This window comes from Acanthaster planci, linkage group LG06, assembly GCF_054643075.1.
Source record: "Acanthaster planci isolate LZ-2023a linkage group LG06, COTS_SCS, whole genome shotgun sequence".
NCBI classification, from domain to species: Eukaryota; Metazoa; Echinodermata; class Asteroidea; order Valvatida; family Acanthasteridae; genus Acanthaster; species Acanthaster planci.
In genome coordinates, this window is record NC_141782.1 from 10,483,662 (window position 1) to 10,506,536 (window position 22,875).

At 43.5% G+C, this 22,875-nt stretch overlaps 1 protein-coding gene across 1 annotated transcript; it reads right to left on the reverse strand.

Moving 5' to 3' along the window:
• Positions 1 to 3,298: 3,298 nt before the first annotated feature.
• On the reverse strand, positions 3,299 to 22,875 carry LOC110975682 (centrosomal protein of 290 kDa-like). The gene is made up of 3 exons (XM_087137809.1): positions 22,832 to 22,875; positions 4,081 to 4,144; positions 3,299 to 3,718 (listed from the first exon to the last, which is right to left on the reverse strand). Exons 1-3 carry the CDS (start codon positions 22,873 to 22,875, stop codon positions 3,545 to 3,547), a joined length of 282 nt encoding a protein of 93 aa, XP_086993935.1. The 3' UTR covers positions 3,299 to 3,544.

Sequence of the window (22,875 nt, forward strand, 5' to 3'; positions counted from 1 at the left end):
TGCTACCTGCATGTATCTCATACAAGAAGACACGGAACCAGAGTCACAATCACAGAGAGGGCGCCCATCATTTTAGCCACAGGTTGCAGCCCAGCCCTGGACTCCCATAGCCAACAGTGATAAATATCCGAACTTCAAAAAATCAGGAAAAATACTCACGAGTTTCTCAGGAGTTCGAGACGTACGTCAAATTAAAGCCCAGTTTATGATTTTTCGTTTCCTTTTCAAATTTCCATTCATTCATTAACCGATGACTTTTGAAGATATTTATTTCCACAGAAGGTCACCCCTAAACGGCAGTCGAGCCCCTCGCCATTTTCGGATCGATTCTACGTACTTCTAAAAAATAGACCGTTTTCAGGCATCGATTTCCTTCCAAACCTCATTCAAATGCAAGCTGGTATTCTCTTTGCGCAACTAAACCGTATCTTTTCCGTCTACAAATCTTCAAGTTCATGGGCAAGTGGTCCATTTCGTTGGCAGTTTTCGACTTATTTACTGGTCTGCATCCTTTGGCCTTCAAGTTGTAAATTAAATTTTGGCTTCATGGCAATCAAATTTGGCTTCATGGTAGATGCGGCTTATCAAAGGATGGATAATTATGTACATGCATGTGGCACCTGTAAAAAGAAGTCGCCCTTACCACAGCCCCAACGAACACTTAATTCTTGCTCAAATTGCACTCAAATTCTTCCTGCTCGAATTCTTCTTACTCCAAAATTCTAACAACAGTATACTATAATTCTATTCGAAAAATAACTTTGTCAAAGTGGCATTCCTATGAGCAGGGATCCCAGTGGCGCAGCAGTTAGAGCTAGCTACTTACCACTGAAGTAGAGTTCCCAGTTGAATTCCGGCTCAACAACGTACCCGCCCCTGCATGTCAGGACCCCCCCCCATTGCGGCTGGACGTGTGGATTTTGTGGACACAGGTATAATAATCCTGTTATTATCAATTCCTGAACATAAATTTAGTTCTAATGGTTTTAATTTCATAAGTGTATGTTCTCTGCACCCTGTAAATAATAAATTCGGCAAAAAAATTCTTAGGTATATTTAGTGGGGGGGGTGTTGGGTGGGTGTCCAAACTGCAGATCTGAAATAATATTTTGATGCATGACTGCATTCTTGTAATAGAACAATTTGAAAACAAAGTGTAGTTCACATGCATTTATTCAAAAATAAATAGAACTGTCAACCAAAATGTAACGATCAATAATAAGTACAAGACCTGGCTGACGGGTTTGGAAATTATATGACAAAACGCGCGATAAAGTAAAGTGTAAACTAACAAACACTGAGTAATAACAACTATTACAATACCTCCAAACAAGGCTGTTTGGCATGAACAGAAGTAGGATTAGACGGAAGGTGATTGCAGTTGGCCGTAAATTCTGTTTTTAATCAACTAATTAGCAAAAACTTATTCTCAAAAATCACTGGATGCCTCCATATACACGTAGGGCCTTAATACGGGCACCACCTAGCTTCCAGACTTTGCGACGCTTTGACCAGTCACAGTGCACGAAAACTGTCGACATAATGCGCGTTTGGAAAGGGTCAACAGATTTTGCGCACTGAGATTGGAACCCTGGGAAGAGGGACCGGCCTCTTTTAGCGAGTCCGTTGGAGCTAATTAGCATTTTTTTGGTCCAAATTCCACGACTACTTATCATATCCTACCCCTGTACATGCTGAAAAACCCGGTTTAGTCATTTTACAGCTAGGGCCTCCCCCAGCCAGAAAAAAATGAAAAAAATCCAGCCGGCCTTGAGCCCACCTCCAGCCAATTCCCATAGGACTGTTGGACCGTGTGCTTAGTGGTCCTTTGTGTACAATCTAATGGGTTGTTTACAAAACGGTGCCTGGTACAGGCACCGGGATGTTCTTTATCAGTGCCAGCTGTCTGAAACTTGTCAGAGGCCTCTTTCGGCTGTCTTTGAAGTGTTATTTTTGTGTGGGGGGGGTTGTTGTGGTGGTGGTATGGCTTGGCTGGCGCGTGGCGAGGGCCCCCCTCCAAATCGGGATAGCCTGGGAAAACGGCCTGCACGGTACTGGGATGTAGTTTTTGTGGTTTTTGGTGGTTTGTAAGATCTGTAGAGGCTAGGGGACAACCACTGAAGCATTAATATACCTTTAGGACGGACTCAGGGCTCTGCAACCCTGAAAAATGAAATGGACTCAACGGAATAGTCCACTCCAGCCACCGTGTGAGTAAACATTCGTAACGCCTCGCAGGGTTTTAATTAAATACTAAGTCGCGGTGGACCGTATGTCGGACTGCAGAACATACACACGTGACTTCTACACTTACAGGATCGTAGATATCGCGGTTGTGCCTCCCCCACCGATAATTAATTCCGGTCAACAAAATCGAGCTTTGGTGGGTAAATGAATCCAAAATTGGTGCACTGAATCCAAAATATATGGACATTATTTGGCCGTTGGCATTTCCCCTGAAGCACGAAATGTAGCGTACCACGCTTTACAACCTTTAAATGCGGGGGCCTTGAGAATGCAACCAATCTAATTTCGAGGAAGATGAGATTTATGCAAAGTGTGTTCGATCACTTCTCACCGTCTTCCCTGTGCTTTATTTTCGAGCATAAACACACTTTGCAGTTTGTAGAAATCAATTATCAATGTCACGGGTTACGAACAGGATCAGTTTTCTGAATGAAGTTGACTTTTCAAAAGCAACTAATTAAATCCAAACGCCCATTTCCAGCCTTTCAAATAACTGTTGGAATGAGGAATAGACTGTGGTACACGTTAATTTCTAACCCTTATTTTCATTCTGAAAAATTAATTAATGTACTTTTATGAATAATGCAGTGCAATGTGCAAGTACTAAAAGATTCCAACAATTTCATAACAGTTTAGTGCAATAAACTTTTTTCAGTCTGACCACTTCAATGTGAATTTGTTCAGAGAATATCATGGGTTTATGCACGATCGGTTGGACGCACACGCATTATTGTAATTGTCTAGAATTTAATACAGTTGGCTCAGCCTTCAACAATCTGACATCTCCATTCTGCACGTATGTCTAAGAAATGAGACAACTCCACATAATGTAAATATACGCAACTCTTTGTTTATTTATAAACATATCAGAAATGAATGCAACATTTTCCTAAAAAATCCTGGATAAACGTGTTCCTCTTTGTCAAATTCAGCGAGGCTTTGAATGTGTGCGGCTAAACATAAAAAAAAAATGATACTGACGTAGGAAAACTCTAAATACATAGCTCAGAACACCCGGGCAGATTTTTTCTTTATTCAATTTGCATATGAATTGATCCTCCGAGTGTGACAATGTAGGGGCTCTAGCAAATTCCTGATCAAAGACTTGTCAGTTCGCAGTATTAGTGAGGAATGATGGATTTCATTGGGAGGGTTTTCAATTTCCAACAAGATGATGCAATTTATTTCAACCCTTTAATTAATCCCTAACTAGGCAGCACAGGCAAGGAGCTATTCCTTGTCCTTAAAAAGCACCATACTGTGAGTAGACACAGTCCGAGTCAACCCTCTGTCTACCTTAACAAAAATCCAATCTAGAATCAGGATTGTCATCTCTGACGTCATCACTGCTCATTGGGTATGGAACACCAAACTGTTTGCAGGTTCGTCGGAGTGCCTTCTCGTATTCCTTGTTCAGCTTGGCCGACTGCTGCAGGGCGTATTTCAGGTCCTCAATTTCATCAAAGAAGCCCTGGGAAAAACACAATATGATGTGTAGAGAATCTTTTTGTACTGTGCTTCACTGCATTTAGCCCCTACCATCCCAAATCAAGCGAAACCCAGTGACAATGATGGACCCAGGATCGCAAAATACCACCCACCAGTGCTTTACATGTGGGCTTATCCAAATTTGTTCAACAACCTCAATATCATAAAAAATCAAAGCCAGGAAAGAACCAGGTATCCTTTTGCCAGAGAAGTTTCATAGTGAAGTATCGTTTGTTTGAAGTGACCATTTATTGAAAATTACTAAGCTACTCAAGGGAAGGTCTGACATTTCTTATTGCTTTTGAAGTTTTTTTCTCTGTTAGTGGTCAGAATTAGTTTTGTTACCTCATCCAGCCCCTGTAACTCCTTCTTGATTCTCTTCTTGTCCTTGGCCAGCTGGTCTCTCTTTCTTCAAACATTGAATCTCTGACAACAGAACCACAGACATTTGGACTTCATATGCAATTTTTAATAGAACAAAACTAACAATTTTTATTGAAAAAAAATCAAATAAATTAACAATGTGCTCTAATGAAACGTGGAAGGTCAAGGAAAGGTATAAGTGCACTTTCTACAAGTCTGATGCTTTGAAGAAGCCGCAGCAATATTCATCTGCAGCAAACATGCGCATAAATAGCGCAACAGTATTATAATTACTAACCGCAGTTTGATTTTGGCATATTGGCATTGATGACACACTGGTTTGGTCTACAGATGGAGACACGCATACAGTCATACTACAAATGTACTTGATTTCACATTTGCAAGGGGTCTGTGCACCATCATGGATGTGGCCAGCAGGCTTCATTTTATAATTACAATTTAACACAGCTCTATAGTGGCACACCGTACTGTTCAGGACAAGAAAGGTGTAAAGGAGCAATGTTCATACAAAAGCACACACTGACCTTGGGGATTTGTGAAAGGCGAGGCACTATTTGAGCGCCTCCCAGCCCGCCTCCTGCGACCATTAGGGGTCAGTGACCTCTCCAAACAATGAACTTGCTCTCTGGAGCGATGCACCTGATTTTCCAAGTCTTGAATTCTAAGCTGCCCCTCAAAAATAGAAGATTGCAGGGCAAAACACACCAGCCAAATCGCTTATCATATAAACAAACTTGAATGGCCACATTAATTAGTTGATTTTCAAATCAATTTAACCACACTTTGATTTTCGGAGAAGGGATAGGTAGACATCTGGTCACCTCTCCAGCCACTTTGAGGACTGGCAAGAATAATGTTAGGCAAGCATTCTGCTTTGGCTCAAATTCTACACCCCCCAAAATAAAAAAAATGAAGAAACTGATAATTAAAAAACAGAAATGAAGCCGAGGTTGCTACACGTTGATTATTGACAGACTGAGCCACAAGAAGCCGCTCAGAGAGCATGTCAGCTGCCGAAGGCAAGCACTGGACTTTTTTTGTTCCATTAGCTAGTCTCTAATTTTGAGTAGCTTTAAATCGAATGCTGAATCAAATGGATGAAGTTTAATTGGTGTCATGAAGAGTGTGAAGTGGGCGTGATGACTACTGAATGAAAACTGCTGCTGTAGTGCTTGTATTTGCTTTCAGAACACTGGGTATGATGCAAACATGGCCTTGGACGACTCGACACCAACTTGGTATCGGTGCTTGCATTTTTTGCTGGGGGTGGACCAGCAGTTTGTACCCCTTTTCTAGGACGGGTCGGGTAGATAATTTAATTCCAGGTGAAATCTTAGCTGTAAGCTCGGTCCAGTTACAGCAGCCATATTTCTGTCTTGCTCGCAAATCCTATCTGTGCCAAATATGCAGGAGTTCAGTTTAATTTCTCTTGAACTTCATTGATCTCAAGAGTAATCGTAAGATCTTTGTTGTGCAGTTCATCTGTTGGATTTGGCAGGCTACTCACTAAGCTGATGGCGTCTGCCATTACATTCAGCAAATTCCAGAGAGAAAAGTCAATGAGGGTCAGGCATAAAGGCGTGGTAAGAAATTGACTCACTGACCTTTGTTTCCCTTATAAATTGGTGACTAGTTTGGTTTACGTTTAACGCTTTAATAGTCTCTGTGTGGGTAGTGTTGGTCTTCAACTCTTTTTCGTAGCGTTTCATTAGCTTGTTGTGCATTCGGACAGTAACCGGAATATCGAGACAGGCATTTTGAAGAAAGCTTTATTGGAAAGCTCTCAGTATTCACGAGCCATACAAATATATCAGGGATTCTGGAAAGCTGAGTAAATCTTGTAAATTAAACCCCATTTACCTCCACAAATCTTTCAAAATCCATGAGGCTTTGGGAGAAGTATGTCAGACCAATTAAAGCAGCCACTATGACCTCAAACGAGATTTGAAGCCCTCTGGAAAAAAATCTGATGAAAACAGCCTTGGGTTCCTACAAAGTGGCCCATTTTGGAGTCTTTCAGGAACTTGAGAAACTCATGTGGCGTTATATGAAACACTTTCTGTCCCCGGGTAGATCCAATCTGCCAAACTTGGCCCTAGACATGCCAGAGTTTGTGCTCGGTTAGGCATGATTCCTTCCTCCATGGAATATGCTAATTGCTAGGCAAGCCGTAGGGGCCTAAACAAGCTAAAACTCCCCCCCACCCCCATAGCTCCATGTTGATGTGGTGGAGTGGACTATAAAGATCCACCGTAAGATAGTTATTGAATGATTTTGTCCGCCAACAGAGAGCGTGCTTTAACTTTAACGGTGCCCTGATAATGGGGGCGACATGATACTAACTTTTAGGGTCGTGATAGGGGATAAATTCTGGGACATTTAGTTGTAATTTGATTATATTTCGATTGTAAACCTCCAATATAATTATAAGTAATATGATTAAGGTGCTTAATATCTTTATTTACCCAAAAATTAAGGAGAATGACAATTCTGTACGGGCGTATGTGTAGTAATATTGTAAAGTTTTACTACCGGGATTAGTTTGCGTCTGGACTTGCCGCCAAAACCTAGCGACATGTAGACGTTTATATTTTCAGCGGACGTCAAATCACCCAGATCCTGGTTTAATCTTCAAAAATATAAGTTGTTGGATCGAGGGGGAGGATCGGTTGGTAAGCTAGATTATGTTGAGTTAATTAAATGATCTATTGTGGCCTTGAAAAAGGAAAAAGGACACACCCTGAGGGTCTGTGTGGGCCCAAGACATGTCGACAAACTTAAATGTAACGTTACATGTACTTATTATGTCTATACAGGCATAGGTATCATGTCAGGATGCCAGAATGACATGTAATATTGTGTCACATCAATTGTTAGGAATTTACAATACTGAATATTAATAGGCTGCAATCATGTATTTTGTCACATTGTAGGTTTTCTTCTTATACGAGAAAGAGTGCGGATCAGTGAATAAATTAACCAGCCAAGTCAACCCAACCAAGGTGTCATGACCTATTCCTGCAGTACTACCTCAGGATAAACAAAAATACTACATTAAGATGCAGGTAATCAATCTGCTTCGACCATAAAGGCAGAAATGCAGTACAATTAATACCATAAAGCAGCGAAGCAGCGATGGACGGGGGACTGTCCATATTGCGCGCTGAAAGGCTATGGCAACGGACAGATCAAAGTTACATGTAGTTTTTCTCCACAACTTAACGAGTCTGTGCATCTCACATTTAATTAAAAAGTTCCGCTGAATTCCTGAATTCCTCGCCGCTTGTCTGGTACTCTGGCCAAGTCTAATGGTTTATGTACAAAATCTAACAGAAACTGAACCCATCTCCCTGCGGCACTCTGGGAGATAGATAAATACATAAATTAGTTGAATGTAAAAAAGGAACATTTTCAATTCAATTTTATTTTGTCTTCCGACGCTGCTTTCATGTAGCATTTTCATGTCATCCTAAAAATGAAAGTTACCGGCCTAAAAAACAAAGCATATCGCCACGTACGGTAGGGCCACTTGTATTATTTGGGCTGAAAGTTTGCATGGGGGATCCTAAATTCTTAGATGGTATATGCAAAATGTAACGCGTACTGAAGCTTTGAACGAGAACTTGTGTCAACGAAACTTAGGTTCTACTCTCTGGTATGTGGGGAAGCCGTCATTTAAACATCTAAGAAACCAACACTCATAAGATCGTCTCCACTTTCAGCAACAAGGTCACCCGTACTGCGTATCCTAGTGCGCCCAAGGGGAGGGGGTGGGAATTTTGATTAAGAGACGACTCCACATTTTTATCTGAAATTGCTAATCCCCCAAAGAAAGATGGTAAAATGTGAGGCTACCGGAGCTTTCAACAGCAACATATCTCATCACAATCCCGAAGAACAAATCAAATGAAATACTGGAACACTTTCCGCTGTTTGATTCCAAGAAGGCTGCAGTCTCATCACCCGGGTCTTCCTTATTACTCTACCATAAATAACATTTTTTTGCAGACTAGACAAAATAGCCAACCATAAACGTACGTCTGTCCGGTAAATGTCGAAACCAAATGCTTCCCTCTGTAACAGCTGTCCGTACCCCAGGAGAGGAAAAGGGAGAACAAAAGAAAACAATGAAAAAAATTAACATGCAATAACTTTTCTATGGGAGAAAATTTGCTCTGGAAAAGGCCCCCCCACAGGCGATCAAGCAGGTATAGGAGACTAACTCCGAGGCATCGCATCTCTCCTATATAACTTGCAGGCAAAAAGTAAACGCGCGACTGCGAGTGGCCTAAAACAAACTACCCAGCTCTGAGCTTTTACAGCACTTTCCGCTTCACTATCTGCCAAAAAAAATTTCATACCTTATGTAAAACATACGGTGCTCTCACACTCAGACGAGATAATCATTTTCTTTCTATGTGCATGTCAGAAGAGTTAATCATTCTCGGGGGCTTACCCGCCCTGCCTTCGTTCGAGAAAAGCCACCCATCGAAGAATCGGCCAGGCCACAATGCATCCTTTTTGTTCTAAACGGCCAAAAAACTACTTTGCAAAATATTTGCGCAACCATTTCCAAAGCTCCTGCCAAAACGTTTAGAGGATGGTAGAAATGTGTTCCGCCGAGTGTTACGCAACATCTTCATTCTCACATTGTGTGTAACTCCCATTCACCGAGGTAGTCTTTTCATTCAGTATCACGTGGTCGTCGATCGGCACAATGCGCGAAATTTGAAGTATCTGCATTAACACGTTGAAAAAGGTGGTCACGCAAATACCTGCCGTGCATTGTGTTAAAACTGCGTGTCTCTTAATGCAGGCTTGCTAACCAGGCTTTCCGTTCATTTGGTTTCCAGTCCATACTCGTTCTACTCGTTTCGCCAGATTTTCTCCTGATACTGCGGTTTCCTCTAAAACAGGACCTTCTTCCTAACTCTGTAATGTGATGCTGATAAACGTTGGCCCGAATAGCCCCAAGTAGCTGAAAGTGCCATTGGATTTTATACAAAACAACACTTAACAGCCTCAGCAATCGTGTCTTTCAACCTCCATACTGCTGGTCGTGATGTTGGAGGCTTGCAAATGTGTATATAGATGGACACTCAGTGCGGGTGAGCTGTCAACGAAAACATATTACCTTTCAGTGAACGTGTTACAAAAATGGTCACTATGAGAATATGTTCCAGCTTTTAGGGACCAATTCGGAAACTTGCCCTAATTACTAACACAGTAAGATGTGCCAGTCCTTGCGCTTTAGTCGTTTTTGTTTTTCTGCAGATACTGACTGGATGTGCGGCTGACTGGATGTGCGACTGCCCCGTGTCCAAGTTGAGTATTTTATGATTGTTCCGGGTAGCAGGGGTAGCTCTTGCTACCCTCAGGAGGTGATTGGCCCGGCCCTTGCCAGGTCACGTTTGTCCTGTTATCTGTTGTCTGCATTTTGTGACTCATTCGTTTAAGTGCTTATTTTGTCTGTGTTTTGTGACTCATTCGTTTAATTGCTTATTTTGTCAATATTTAGTCTGAAAATGCTGTTTTTTCATGTTTAAACTTGCGCCGTAGTCTTTTTTTCTTTTTCTGCAGATACTGACTGGATGTGCGACTGCCTGGCTGACTGGATGTGCGACTGCCCCATGTCCAAGTTGAGTAGTTTATGATTGTTGCGGGTAGCAGGGGTAGCTCTTGCTACCCTCAGGATGTGATCGGCCCTGCCCTTGCCAGATCACCTTTGTCCTGTTATCTGTTGTCTGCGTTTTGTGACTCATTCGTTTAATTGCTTATTTTGTCAATATTTAGTCTGAAATTGCTGTTTTTTCTTGTTTAAACTTGCACTTCAGTCTTTTTTCTTTTTCTGCAGATACTGACTGGATGTGCAGCTGACTGGATGTGCGACTGCCCTATGTCCAAGTTGAGTACTTTGTGATTGTTCCGGATAGCAGTGGTAGCTCTTGCTACCCTCAGGAGGTGATTGGACCTGCCCTTGCCAGATCACGTTTGTCCTGTTATCTGTTGTCTGCATTTCCTCACTCATTCGTTTAATTGCTTATTTTTTTAATATTTAGTCTGAAATTGCTGACTTTTCATGTTTAAACTTACGCTTTAGTCTTTTTTTCTTTTTCTGCAGATACTGACTGGATGTGCGGTTGACTGGATGTGCGACTGCCCGATGCCCAAGTTGAGTACTTTATGATTGTTCCGGATAGCAGGGGTAGCTCTTGCTACCCTCAGAAGTTGATCGGCCCTGCCCTTGCCAGATCAAGTTTGTCCTTTTATCTGTTGTCTGCGTTTTGTTAATCATTCGTTTAATTGCTTATTTTTTCATTATTTAGTCTGAAATTGTTGTTTTTTCATGTTTAAACTTGCGCTTAGTCTTTTTACTTTTTCTGCAGATACTGACTGGATGTGCGACTGCCTGGCTGACTGGATGTGCGACTGCCCCGTGTCCAAGTTGAGTAGTTTATGGTTGTTCCGGGTAGCAGGGGTAGCTCTTGCTACCCTCAGGAGGTGATCGGCCCTGCCCTTGCCAGATCACGTTTGTCCTGTTATCTGTTGTCTGCGTTTTGTGACTCATTCGTTTAAGTGCTTATTTTGCCAATATTTAGTCTGAAAATGCTGTTTTTTCATGTTTAAACTTGCGCTGTAGTCTTTTTTCTTTTTCTGCAGATACTGACTGGATGTGCGACTGCCTGGCTGACTGGGTGTGCGACTGCCCCATGTCCAAGTTGAGTAGTTTATGATTGTTCCGGGTAGCAGGGGTAGCTCTTGCTACCCTCAGGAGGTGATCGGCCCTGCCCTTGCCAGATCACGTTTGTCCTGTTATCTGTTGTCTGCGTTTTGTGACTCATTCGTTTAAGTGCTTATTTTGCCAATATTTAGTCTAAAAATGCTGTTTTTCATGTTTGAACTTGCGCTGTAGTCTTTTTTTCTTTTTCTGCAGATACTGACTGGATGTGCGACTGCCTGGCTGACTGGATGTGCGACTGTCCCATGTCCAAGTTGAGTAGTTTATGATTGTTCCGGGTAGCAGGGGTAGCTCTTGCTACCCTCAGGAGGTGATCGGCCCTGCCCTTGCCAGATCACGTTTGTCCTGTTATCTGTTGTCTGCGTTTTGTGACTCATTCGTTTAAGTGCTTACTTTGTCAATATTTAGTCTGAAATTGCTGTTTTTTCATGTTTAAACTTGCGCTGTAGTCTTTTTTCTTTTTCTGCAGATACTGACTGGATGTGCGACTGCCTGGCTGACTGGATGTGCGACTGCCCAATGTCCAAGTTGAGTAGTTTATGATTGTTCCGGGTAGCAGGGGTAGCTCTTGCTACCCTCAGGAGGTGATCGGCCCTGCCCTTGCCAGATCACGTTTGTCCTGTTATCTGTTGTCTGCGTTTTGTGACTCATTCGTGTAATTGCTTATTTTGTCAATATTTAGTCTGAAATTGCTGTTTTTTCATGTTTAAACTTGCGCTGTAGTCTTTTTTCTTTTTCTGCAGATACTGACTGGATGTGCGACTGCCTGGCTGACTGGATGTGCGACTGCCCCATGTCCAAGTTGAGTAGTTTATGATTGTTCCGGGTAGCAGGGGTAGCTCTTGCTACCCTCAGGAGGTGATCGGCCCTGCCCTTGCCAGATCACGTTTGTCCTGTTATCTGTTGTCTGCGTTTTGTGACTCATTCGTTTAAGTGCTTACATTGTCAATTTTTAGTCTGAAAATGCTGTTTTTTCATGTTTAAACTTGCGCTGTAGTCTTTTTTCTTTTTCTGCAGATACTGACTGGATGTGCGACTGCCTGGCTGACTGGATGTGCGACTGCCCCATGTCCAAGTTGAGTAGTTTATGATTGTTCCGGGTAGCAGGGGTAGCTCTTGCTACCCTCAGGAGGTGATCGGCCCTGCCCTTGCCAGATCACGTTTGTCCTGTTATCTGTTGTCTGCGTTTTGTGACTCATTCGTGTAATTGCTTATTTTGCCATTATTTAGTCTGAAATTGCTGTTTTTTCATGTTTAAACTTGCGCTGTAGTCTTTTTTCTTTTTCTGCAGATACTGACTGGATGTGCGACTGCCCCATGTCCAAGTTGAGTAGTTTATGATTGTTCCGGGTAGCAGGGGTAGCTCTTGCTACCCTCAGGAGGTGATCGGCCCTGCCCTTGCCAGATCACGTTTGTCCTGTTATCTGTTGTCTGCGTTTTGTGACTCATTCGTGTAATTGCTTATTTTGTCAATATTTAGTCTGAAATTGCTGTTTTTTCATGTTTAAACTTGCGCTGTAGTCTTTTTTCTTTTTCTGCAGATACTGACTGGATGTGCGACTGCCTGGTTGACTGGATGTGCGACTGCCCCATGTCCAAGTTGAGTAGTTTATGATTGTTCCGGGTAGCAGGGGTAGCTCTTGCTACCCTCAGGAGGTGATCGGCCCTGCCCTTGCCAGATCACGTTTGTCCTGTTATCTGTTGTCTGCGTTTTGTGACTCATTCGTGTAATTGCTTATTTTGTCAATATTTAGTCTAAAATTGCTGTTTTTTCATGTTTAAACTTGCGCTGTAGTCTTTTTTCTTTTTCTGCAGATACTGACTGGATGTGCGACTGCCTGGCTGACTGGATGTGCGACTGCCCCATGTCCAAGTTGAGTAGTTTATGATTGTTCTGGGTAGCAGGGGTAGCTCTTGCTCCCCTCAGGAGGTGATCGGCCCTGCCCTTGCCAGATCACGTTTGTCCTGTTATCTGTTGTCTGCGTTTTGTGACTCATTCGTGTAATTGCTTATTTTGTCAATATTTAGTCTGAAATTGCTGTTTTTTCATGTTTAAACTTGCGCTGTAGTCTTTTTTTCTTTTTCTGCAGATACTGACTGGATGTGCGACTGCCTGGCTGACTGGATGTGCGACTGCCCCATGTCCAAGTTGAGTAGTTTATGATTGTTCCGGGTAGCAGGGGTAGCTCTTGCTACCCTCAGGAGGTGATCGGCCCTGCCCTTGCCAGATCACGTTTGTCCTGTTATCTGTTGTCTGCGTTTTGTGACTCATTCGTGTAATTGCTTATTTTGTCAATATTTAGTCTAAAATTGCTGTTTTTTCATGTTTAAACTTGCGCTGTAGTCTTTTTTCTTTTTCTGCAGATACTGACTGGATGTGCGACTGCCTGGCTGACTGGATGTGCGACTGCCCCATGTCCAGGTTGAGTAGTTTATGATTGTTCCGGGTAGCAGGGGTAGCTCTTGCTACCCTCAGGAGGTGATTGGCCCTGCCCTTGCCAGATCACGTTTGTCCTGTTATCTGTTGTCTGCGTTTTGTGACTCATTCGTGTAATTGCTTATTTTGTCAATATTTAGTCTAAAATTGCTGTTTTTTCATGTTTAAACTTGCGCTGTAGTCTTTTTTCTTTTTCTGCAGATACTGACTGGATGTGCGACTGCCTGGCTGACTGGATGTGCGACTGCCCATGTCCAAGTTGAGTAGTTTATGATTGTTCCGGGTAGCAGGGGTAGCTCTTGCTACCCTCAGGAGGTGATCGGCCCTGCCCTTGCCAGATCACGTTTGTCCTGTTATCTGTTGTCTGCGTTTTGTGACTCATTCGTTGAATTGCTTATTTTGTCAATATTTAGTCTGAAATTGCTGTTTTTTCATGTTTAAACTTGCGCTGTAGTCTTTTTTCTTTTTCTGCAGATACTGACTGGATGTGCGACTGCCTGGTTGACTGGATGTGCGACTGCCCCATGTCCAAGTTGAGTAGTTTATGATTGTTCCGGGTAGCAGGGGTAGCTCTTGCTACCCTCAGGAGGTGATCGGCCCTGCCCTTGCCAGATCACGTTTGTCCTGTTATCTGTTGTCTGCGTTTTGTGACTCATTCGTGTAATTGCTTATTTTGTCAATATTTAGTCTAAAATTGCTGTTTTTTCATGTTTAAACTTGCGCTGTAGTCTTTTTTCTTTTTCTGCAGATACTGACTGGATGTGCGACTGCCTGGCTGACTGGATGTGCGACTGCCCCATGTCCAAGTTGAGTAGTTTATGATTGTTCTGGGTAGCAGGGGTAGCTCTTGCTCCCCTCAGGAGGTGATCGGCCCTGCCCTTGCCAGATCACGTTTGTCCTGTTATCTGTTGTCTGCGTTTTGTGACTCATTCGTGTAATTGCTTATTTTGTCAATATTTAGTCTGAAATTGCTGTTTTTTCATGTTTAAACTTGCGCTGTAGTCTTTTTTTCTTTTTCTGCAGATACTGACTGGATGTGCGACTGCCTGGCTGACTGGATGTGCGACTGCCCCATGTCCAAGTTGAGTAGTTTATGATTGTTCCGGGTAGCAGGGGTAGCTCTTGCTACCCTCAGGAGGTGATCGGCCCTGCCCTTGCCAGATCACGTTTGTCCTGTTATCTGTTGTCTGCGTTTTGTGGCTCATTCGTGTAATTGCTTATTTTGTCAATATTTAGTCTGAAATTGCTGTTTTTTCATGTTTAAACTTGCGCTGTAGTCTTTTTTCTTTTTCTGCAGATACTGACTGGATGTGCGACTGCCTGGCTGACTGGATGTGCGACTGCCCAATGTCCAAGTTGAGTAGTTTATGATTGTTCCGGGTAGCAGGGGTAGCTCTTGCTACCCTCAGGAGGTGATCGGCCCTGCCCTTGCCAGATCACGTTTGTCCTGTTATCTGTTGTCTGCGTTTTGTGACTCATTCGTTGAATTGCTTATTTTGTCATTATGTAGTCTGAAATTGCTGTTTTTTCATGTTTAAACTTGCGCTGTAGTCTTTTTTTCTTTTTCTGCAGATACTGACTGGATGTGCGACTGCCTGGCTGACTGGATGTGCGACTGCCCCATGTCCAAGTTGAGTAGTTTATGATTGTTCCGGGTAGCTCTTGCTACCCTCAGGAGGTGATCGGCCCTGCCCTTGCCAGATCACGTTTGTCCTGTTATCTGTTGTCTGCGTTTTGTGACTCATTCGTGTAATTGCTTATTTTGTCAATATTTAGTCTGAAATTGCTGTTTTTTCATGTTTAAACTTGCGCTGTAGTCTTTTTTCTTTTTCTGCAGATACTGACTGGATGTGCGACTGCCTGGCTGACTGGATGTGCGACTGCCCAATGTCCAAGTTGAGTAGTTTATGATTGTTCCGGGTAGCAGGGGTAGCTCTTGCTACCCTCAGGAGGTGATCGGCCCTGCCCTTGCCAGATCACGTTTGTCCTGTTATCTGTTGTCTGCGTTTTGTGACTCATTCGTTGAATTGCTTATTTTGTCAATATTTAGTCTGAAATTGCTGTTTTTTCATGTTTAAACTTGCGCTGTAGTCTTTTTTTCTTTTTCTGCAGATACTGACTGGATGTGCGACTGCCTGGCTGACTGGATGTGCGACTGCCCCATGTCCAAGTTGAGTAGTTTATGATTGTTCCGGGTAGCAGGGGTAGCTCTTGCTACCCTCAGGAGGTGATCGGCCCTGCCCTTGCCAGATCACGTTTGTCCTGTTATCTGTTGTCTGCGTTTTGTGACTCATTCGTGTAATTGCTTATTTTGTCAATATTTAGTCTGAAATTGCTGTTTTTTCATGTTTAAACTTGCGCTGTAGTCTTTTTTTCTTTTTCTGCAGATACTGACTGGATGTGCGACTGCCTGGCTGACTGGATGTGCGACTGCCCCATGTCCAAGTTGAGTAGTTTATGATTGTTCCGGGTAGCAGGGGTAGCTCTTGCTACCCTCAGGAGGTGATCGGCCCTGCCCTTGCCAGATCACGTTTGTCCTGTTATCTGTTGTCTGCGTTTTGTGACTCATTCGTGTAATTGCTTATTTTGTCAATATTTAGTCTGAAATTGCTGTTTTTTCATGTTTAAACTTGCGCTGTAGTCTTTTTTCTTTTTCTGCAGATACTGACTGGATGTGCGACTGCCTGGCTGACTGGATGTGCGACTGCCCCATGTCCAAGTTGAGTAGTTTATGATTGTTCCGGGTAGCAGGGGTAGCTCTTGCTACCCTCAGGAGGTGATCGGCCCTGCCCTTGCCAGATCACGTTTGTCCTGTTATCTGTTGTCTGCGTTTTGTGACTCATTCGTGTAATTGCTTATTTTGTCAATATTTAGTCTGAAATTGCTGTTTTTTCATGTTTTAAACTTGCGCTGTAGTCTTTTTTCTTTTTCTGCAGATACTGACTGGATGTGCGACTGCCTGGCTGACTGGATGTGCGACTGCCCCATGTCCAAGTTGAGTAGTTTATGATTGTTCCGGGTAGCAGGGGTAGCTCTTGCTACCCTCAGGAGGTGATCGGCCCTGCCCTTGCCAGATCACGTTTGTCCTGTTATCTGTTGTCTGCGTTTTGTGACTCATTCGTTGAATTGCTTCTTTTTGCCATTATTTAGTCTGAAATTGCTGTTTTTTCATGTTTAAACTTGCGCTGTAGTCTTTTTTCTTTTTCTGCAAATACTGACTGGATGTGCGACTGCCTGGCTGACTGGATGTGCGACTGCCCCATGTCCAAGTTGAGTAGTTTATGATTGTTCCGGGTAGCAGGGGTAGCTCTTGCTACCCTCAGGAGGTGATCGGCCCTGCCCTTGCCAGATCACGTTTGTCCTGTTATCTGTTGTCTGCGTTTTGTGACTCATTCGTGTAATTGCTTATTTTGTCGATATTTAGTCTGAAATTGCTGTTTTTTCGTGTTTAAACTTGCGCTGTAGTCTTTTTTCTTTTTCTGCAGATACTGACTGGATGTGCGACTGCCTGGCTGACTGGATGTGCGACTGCCCCATGTCCAAGTTGAGTAGTTTATGATTGTTCCGGGTAGCAGGGGTAGCTCTTGCTACCCTCAGGAGGTGATCGGCCCTGCCCTTTGCCAGATCACGTTTGTCCTGTTATCTGTTGTCTGCGTTTTGTGACTCATTCGTGTAATTGCTTATTTTGTCAATATTTAGTCTGAAATTGCTGTTTTTTTCATGTTTAAACTTGCGCTGTAGTCTTTTTTCTTTTTCTGCAGATACTGACTGGATGTGCGACTGCCTGGCTGACTGGATGTGCGACTGCCCAATGTCCAAGTTGAGTAGTTTATGATTGTTCCGGGTAGCAGGGGTAGCTCTTGCTACCCTCAGGAGGTGATCGGCCCTGCCCTTGCCAGATCACGTTTGTCCTGTTATCTGTTGTCTGCGTTTTGTGACTCATTCGTGTAATTGCTTATTTTGTCAATATTAAGTCTGAAATTGCTGTTTTTTCATGTTTAAACTTGCGCTGTAGTCTTTTTTCTTTTTCTGCAGATACTGACTGGATGTGCGACTGCCTGGCTGACTGGATGTGCGACTGCCCCATGTCCAAGTTGAGTAGTTTATGATTGTTCCGGGTAGCAGGGGTAGCTCTTGCTACCCTCAGGAGGTGATCGGCCCTGCCCTTGCCAGATCACGTTTGTCCTGTTATCTGTTGTCTGCGTTTTGTGACTCATTCGTGTAATTGCTTATTTTGTCAATATTTAGTCTGAAATTGCTGTTTTTTTCATGTTTAAACTTGCGCTGTAGTCTTTTTTCTTTTTCTGCAGATACTGACTGGATGTGCGACTGCCTGGCTGACTGGATGTGCCACTGCCCCATGTCCAAGTTGAGTAGTTTATGATTGTTCCGGGTAGCAGGGGTAGCTCTTGCTACCCTCAGGAGGTGATCGGCCCTGCCCTTGCCAGATCACGTTTGTCCTGTTATCTGTTGTCTGCGTTTTGTGACTCATTCGTGTAATTGCTTATTTTGTCAATATTTAGTCTGAAATTGCTGTTTTTTCATGTTTAAACTTGCGCTGTAGTCTTTTTTTTCTTTTTCTGCAGATACTGACTGGATGTGCGACTGCCTGGCTGACTGGATGTGCGACTGCCCCATGTCCAAGTTGAGTAGTTTATGATTGTTCCGGGTAGCAGGGGTAGCTCTTGCTACCCTCAGGAGGGGATCGGCCCTGCCCTTGCCAGATCACGTTTGTCCTGTTATCTGTTGTCTGCGTTTTGTGACTCATTCGTGTAATTGCTTATTTTGTCAATATTTAGTCTGAAATTGCTGTTTTTTCATGTTTAAACTTGCGCTGTAGTCTTTTTTCTTTTTCTGCAGATACTGACTGGATGTGCGACTGCCTGGCTGACTGGATGTGCGACTGCCCCATGTCCAAGTTGAGTAGTTTATGATTGTTCCGGGTAGCAGGGGTAGCTCTTGCTACCCTCAGGAGGTGATCGGCCCTGCCCTTGCCAGATCACGTTTGTCCTGTTATCTGTTGTCTGCGTTTTGTGACTCATTCGTGTAATTGCTTATTTTGTCAATATTTAGTCTGAAATTGCTGTTTTTTCATGTTTAAACTTGCGCTGTAGTCTTTTTTTCTTTTTCTGCAGATACTGACTGGATGTGCGACTGCCTGGCTGACTGGATGTGCGACTGCCCCATGTCCAAGTTGAGTAGTTTATGATTGTTCCGGGTAGCAGGGGTAGCTCTTGCTACCCTCAGGAGGTGATCGGCCCCTCCCTTGCCAGATCACGTTTGTCCTGTTATCTGTTGTCTGCGTTTTGTGACTCATTCGTGTAATTGCTTATTTTGTCAATATTTAGTCTGAAATTGCTGTTTTTTCATGTTTAAACTTGCGCTGTAGTCTTTTTTCTTTTTCTGCAGATACTGACTGGATGTGCGACTGCCTGGCTGACTGGATGTGCGACTGCCCCATGTCCAAGTTGAGTAGTTTATGATTGTTCCGGGTAGCAGGGGTAGCTCTTGCTCCCCTCAGGAGGTGATCGGCCCTGCCCTTGCCAGATCACGTTTGTCCTGTTATCTGTTGTCTGCGTTTTGTGACTCATTCGTGTAATTGCTTATTTTGTCAATATTTAGTCTGAAATTGCTGTTTTTTCATGTTTAAACTTGCGCTGTAGTCTTTTTTTCTTTTTCTGCAGATACTGACTGGATGTGCGACTGCCTGGCTGACTGGATGTGCGACTGCCCAATGTCCAAGTTGAGTAGTTTATGATTGTTCCGGGTAGCAGGGGTAGCTCTTGCTACCCTCAGGAGGTGATCGGCCCTGCCCTTGCCAGATCACGTTTGTCCTGTTATCTGTTGTCTGCGTTTTGTGACTCATTCGTGTAATTGCTTATTTTGTCAATATTTAGTCTGAAATTGCTGTTTTTTTATGTTTAAACTTGCGCTGTAGTCTTTTTTCTTTTTCTGCAGATACTGACTGGATGTGCGACTGCCTGGCTGACTGGATGTGCGACTGCCCCATGTCCAAGTTGAGTAGTTTATGATTGTTCCGGGTAGCAGGGGTAGCTCTTGCTACCCTCAGGAGGTGATCGGCCCTGCCCTTGCCAGATCACGTTTGTCCTGTTATCTGTTGTCTGCGTTTTGTGACTCATTCGTGTAATTGCTTATTTTGTCAATATTTAGTCTGAAATTGCTGTTTTTTCATGTTTAAACTTGCGCTGTAGTCTTTATTTCTTTTTCTGCAGATACTGACTGGATGTGCGACTGCCTGGCTGACTGGATGTGCGACTGCCCCATGTCCAAGTTGAGTAGTTTATGATTGTTCCGGGTAGCAGGGGTAGCTCTTGCTACCCTCAGGAGGTGATCGGCCCTGCCCTTGCCAGATCACGTTTGCCCTGTTATCTGTTGTCTGCGTTTTGTGACTCATTCGTGTAATTGCTTATTTTGTCAATATTTAGTCTGAAATTGCTGTTTTTTTATGTTTAAACTTGCGCTGTAGTCTTTTTTCTTTTTCTGCAGATACTGACTGGATGTGCGACTGCCTGGCTGACTGGATGTGCGACTGCCCCATGTCCAAGTTGAGTAGTTTATGATTGTTCCGGGTAGCAGGGGTAGCTCTTGCTCCCCTCAGGAGGTGATCGGCCCTGCCCTTGCCAGATCACGTTTGTCCTGTTATCTGTTGTCTGCGTTTTGTGACTCATTCGTGTAATTGCTTATTTTGTCAATATTTAGTCTGAAATTGCTGTTTTTTCATGTTTAAACTTGCGCTGTAGTCTTTTTTTTCTTTTTCTGCAGATACTGACTGGATGTGCGACTGCCTGGCTGACTGGATGTGCGACTGCCCAATGTCCAAGTTGAGTAGTTTATGATTGTTCCGGGTAGCAGGGGTAGCTCTTGCTACCCTCAGGAGGTGATCGGCCCTGCCCTTGCCAGATCACGTTTGTCCTGTTATCTGTTGTCTGCGTTTTGTGACTCATTCGTGTAATTGCTTATTTTGTCAATATTTAGTCTGAAATTGCTGTTTTTTTATGTTTAAACTTGCGCTGTAGTCTTTTTTCTTTTTCTGCAGATACTGACTGGATGTGCGACTTCCTGGCTGACTGGATGTGCGACTGCCCCATGTCCAAGTTGAGTAGTTTATGATTGTTCCGGGTAGCAGGGGTAGCTCTTGCTACCCTCAGGAGGTGATCGGCCCTGCCCTTGCCAGATCACGTTTGTCCTGTTATCTGTTGTCTGCGTTTTGTGACTCATTCGTGTAATTGCTTATTTTGTCAATATTTAGTCTGAAATTGCTGTTTTTTATGTTTAAACTTGCGCTGTAGTCTTTTTTCTTTTTCTGCAGATACTGACTGGATGTGCGACTGCCTGGCTGACTGGATGTGCGACTGCCCCATGTCCAAGTTGAGTAGTTTATGATTGTTCCGGGTAGCAGGGGTAGCTCTTGCTACCCTCAGGAGGTGATCGGCCCTGCCCTTGCCAGATCACGTTTGTCCTGTTATCTGTTGTCTGCGTTTTGTGACTCATTCGTGTAATTGCTTATTTTGTCAATATTTAGTCTGAAATTGCTGTTTTTTTCATGTTTAAACTTGCGCTGTAGTCTTTTTTCTTTTTCTGCAGATGCTGACTGGATGTGCGACTGCCTGGCTGACTGGATGTGCGACTGCCCCATGTCCAAGTTGAGTAGTTTATGATTGTTCCGGGTAGCAGGGGTAGCTCTTGCTACCCTCAGGAGGTGATCGGCCCTGCCCTTGCCAGATCACGTTTGTCCTGTTATCTGTTGTCTCGCTTTTGTGACTCATTCGTGTAATTGCTTATTTTGTCAATATTTAGTCTGAAATTGCTGTTTTTTCATGTTTAAACTTGCGCTGTAGTCTTTTTTCTTTTTCTGCAGATACTGACTGGATGTGCGACTGCCTGGCTGACTGGATGTGCGACTGCCCAATGTCCAAGTTGAGTAGTTTATGATTGTTCCGGGTAGCAGGGGTAGCTCTTGCTACCCTCAGGAGGTGATCGGCCCCTCCCTTGCCAGATCACGTTTGTCCTGTTACCTGTTGTCTGCGTTTTGTGACTCATTCGTGTAATTGCTTATTTTGTCAATATTTAGTCTGAAATTGCTGTTTTTTCATGTTTAAACTTGCGCTGTAGTCTTTTTTCTTTTTCTGCAGATACTGACTGGATGTGCGACTGCCTGGCTGACTGGATGTGCGACTGCCCAATGTCCAAGTTGAGTAGTTTATGATTGTTCCGGGTAGCAGGGGTAGCTCTTGCTACCCTCAGGAGGTGATCGGCCCTGCCCTTGCCAGATCACGTTTGTCCTGTTATCTGTTGTCTGCGTTTTGTGACTCATTCGTGTAATTGCTTATTTTGTCAATATTTAGTCTGAAATTGCTGTTTTTTCATGTTTAAACTTGCGCTGTAGTCTTTTTTTCTTTTTCTGCAGATACTGACTGGATGTGCGACTGCCTGGCTGACTGGATGTGCCACTGCCCCATGTCCAAGTTGAGTAGTTTATGATTGTTCCGGGTAGCAGGGGTAGCTCTTGCTACCCTCAGGAGGTGATCGGCCCTGCCCTTGCCAGATCACGTTTGTCCTGTTATCTGTTGTCTGCGTTTTGTGACTCATTCGTGTAATTGCTTATTTTGTCAATATTTAGTCTGAAATTGCTGTTTTCTCATGTTTAAACTTGCGCTGTAGTCTTTTTTTCTTTTTCTGCAGATACTGACTGGATGTGCGACTGCCTGGCTGACTGGATGTGCGACTGCCCCATGTCCAAGTTGAGTAGTTTATGATTGTTCCGGGTAGCAGGGGTAGCTCTTGCTACCCTCAGGAGGTGATCGGCCCTGCCCTTGCCAGATCACGTTTGTCCTGTTATCTGTTGTCTGCGTTTTGTCGGACTCATTCGTGTAATTGCTTATTTTGTCAATATTTAGTCTGAAATTGCTGTTTTTTCATGTTTAAACTTGCGCTGTAGTCTTTTTTTCTTTTTCTGCAGATACTGACTGGATGTGCGACTGCCTGGCTGACTGGATGTGCGACTGCCCCATGTCCAAGTTGAGTAGTTTATGATTGTTCCGGGTAGCAGGGGTAGCTCTTGCTACCCTCAGGAGGTGATCGGCCCTGCCCTTGCCAGATCACGTTTGTCCTGTTATCTGTTGTCTGCGTTTGTGACTCATTTGTGTAATTGCTTATTTTGTCAATATTTAGTCTGAAATTGCTGTTTTTCATGTTTAAACTTGCGCTGTAGTCTTTTTTTCTTTTCTGCAGATACTGACTGGATGTGCGACTGCCTGGGCTGACTGGATGTGCGACTGCCCCATGTCCAAGTTGAGTAGTTTATGATTGTTCCGGGTAGCAGGGGTAGCTCTTGCTACCCTCAGGAGGTGATCGGCCCTGCCCTTGCCAGATCACGTTTGTCCTGTTATCTGTTGTCTGCGTTTTGTGACTCATTCGTGTAATTGCTTATTTTGTCAATATTTAGTCTGAAATTGCTGTTTTTTCATGTTTAAACTTGCGCTGTAGTCTTTTTTTCTTTTTTTGCAGATACTGACTGGTCGTGCGACTGCCTGTCTGACTGGATGTGCGACTGCCCCAT

Bases quoted from the DNA above. Each gene is read 5' to 3' on its own strand.
- LOC110975682 (XM_087137809.1), bottom strand. From the start codon at position 22,875: ATGGGGCAGTCGCACATCCAGTCAGACAGGCAGTCGCACGACCA. The intron at 4,145-22,831 runs GTCAGTATCTGC...CAATGTTTGAAG, and splicing joins GACAGGCAGTCGCACGACCA to AAAGAGAGACCAGCTGGCCA. The intron at 3,719-4,080 runs GTAACAAAACTA...TGTTTTTCCCAG, and splicing joins AGTTACAGGGGCTGGATGAG to GGCTTCTTTGATGAAATTGA.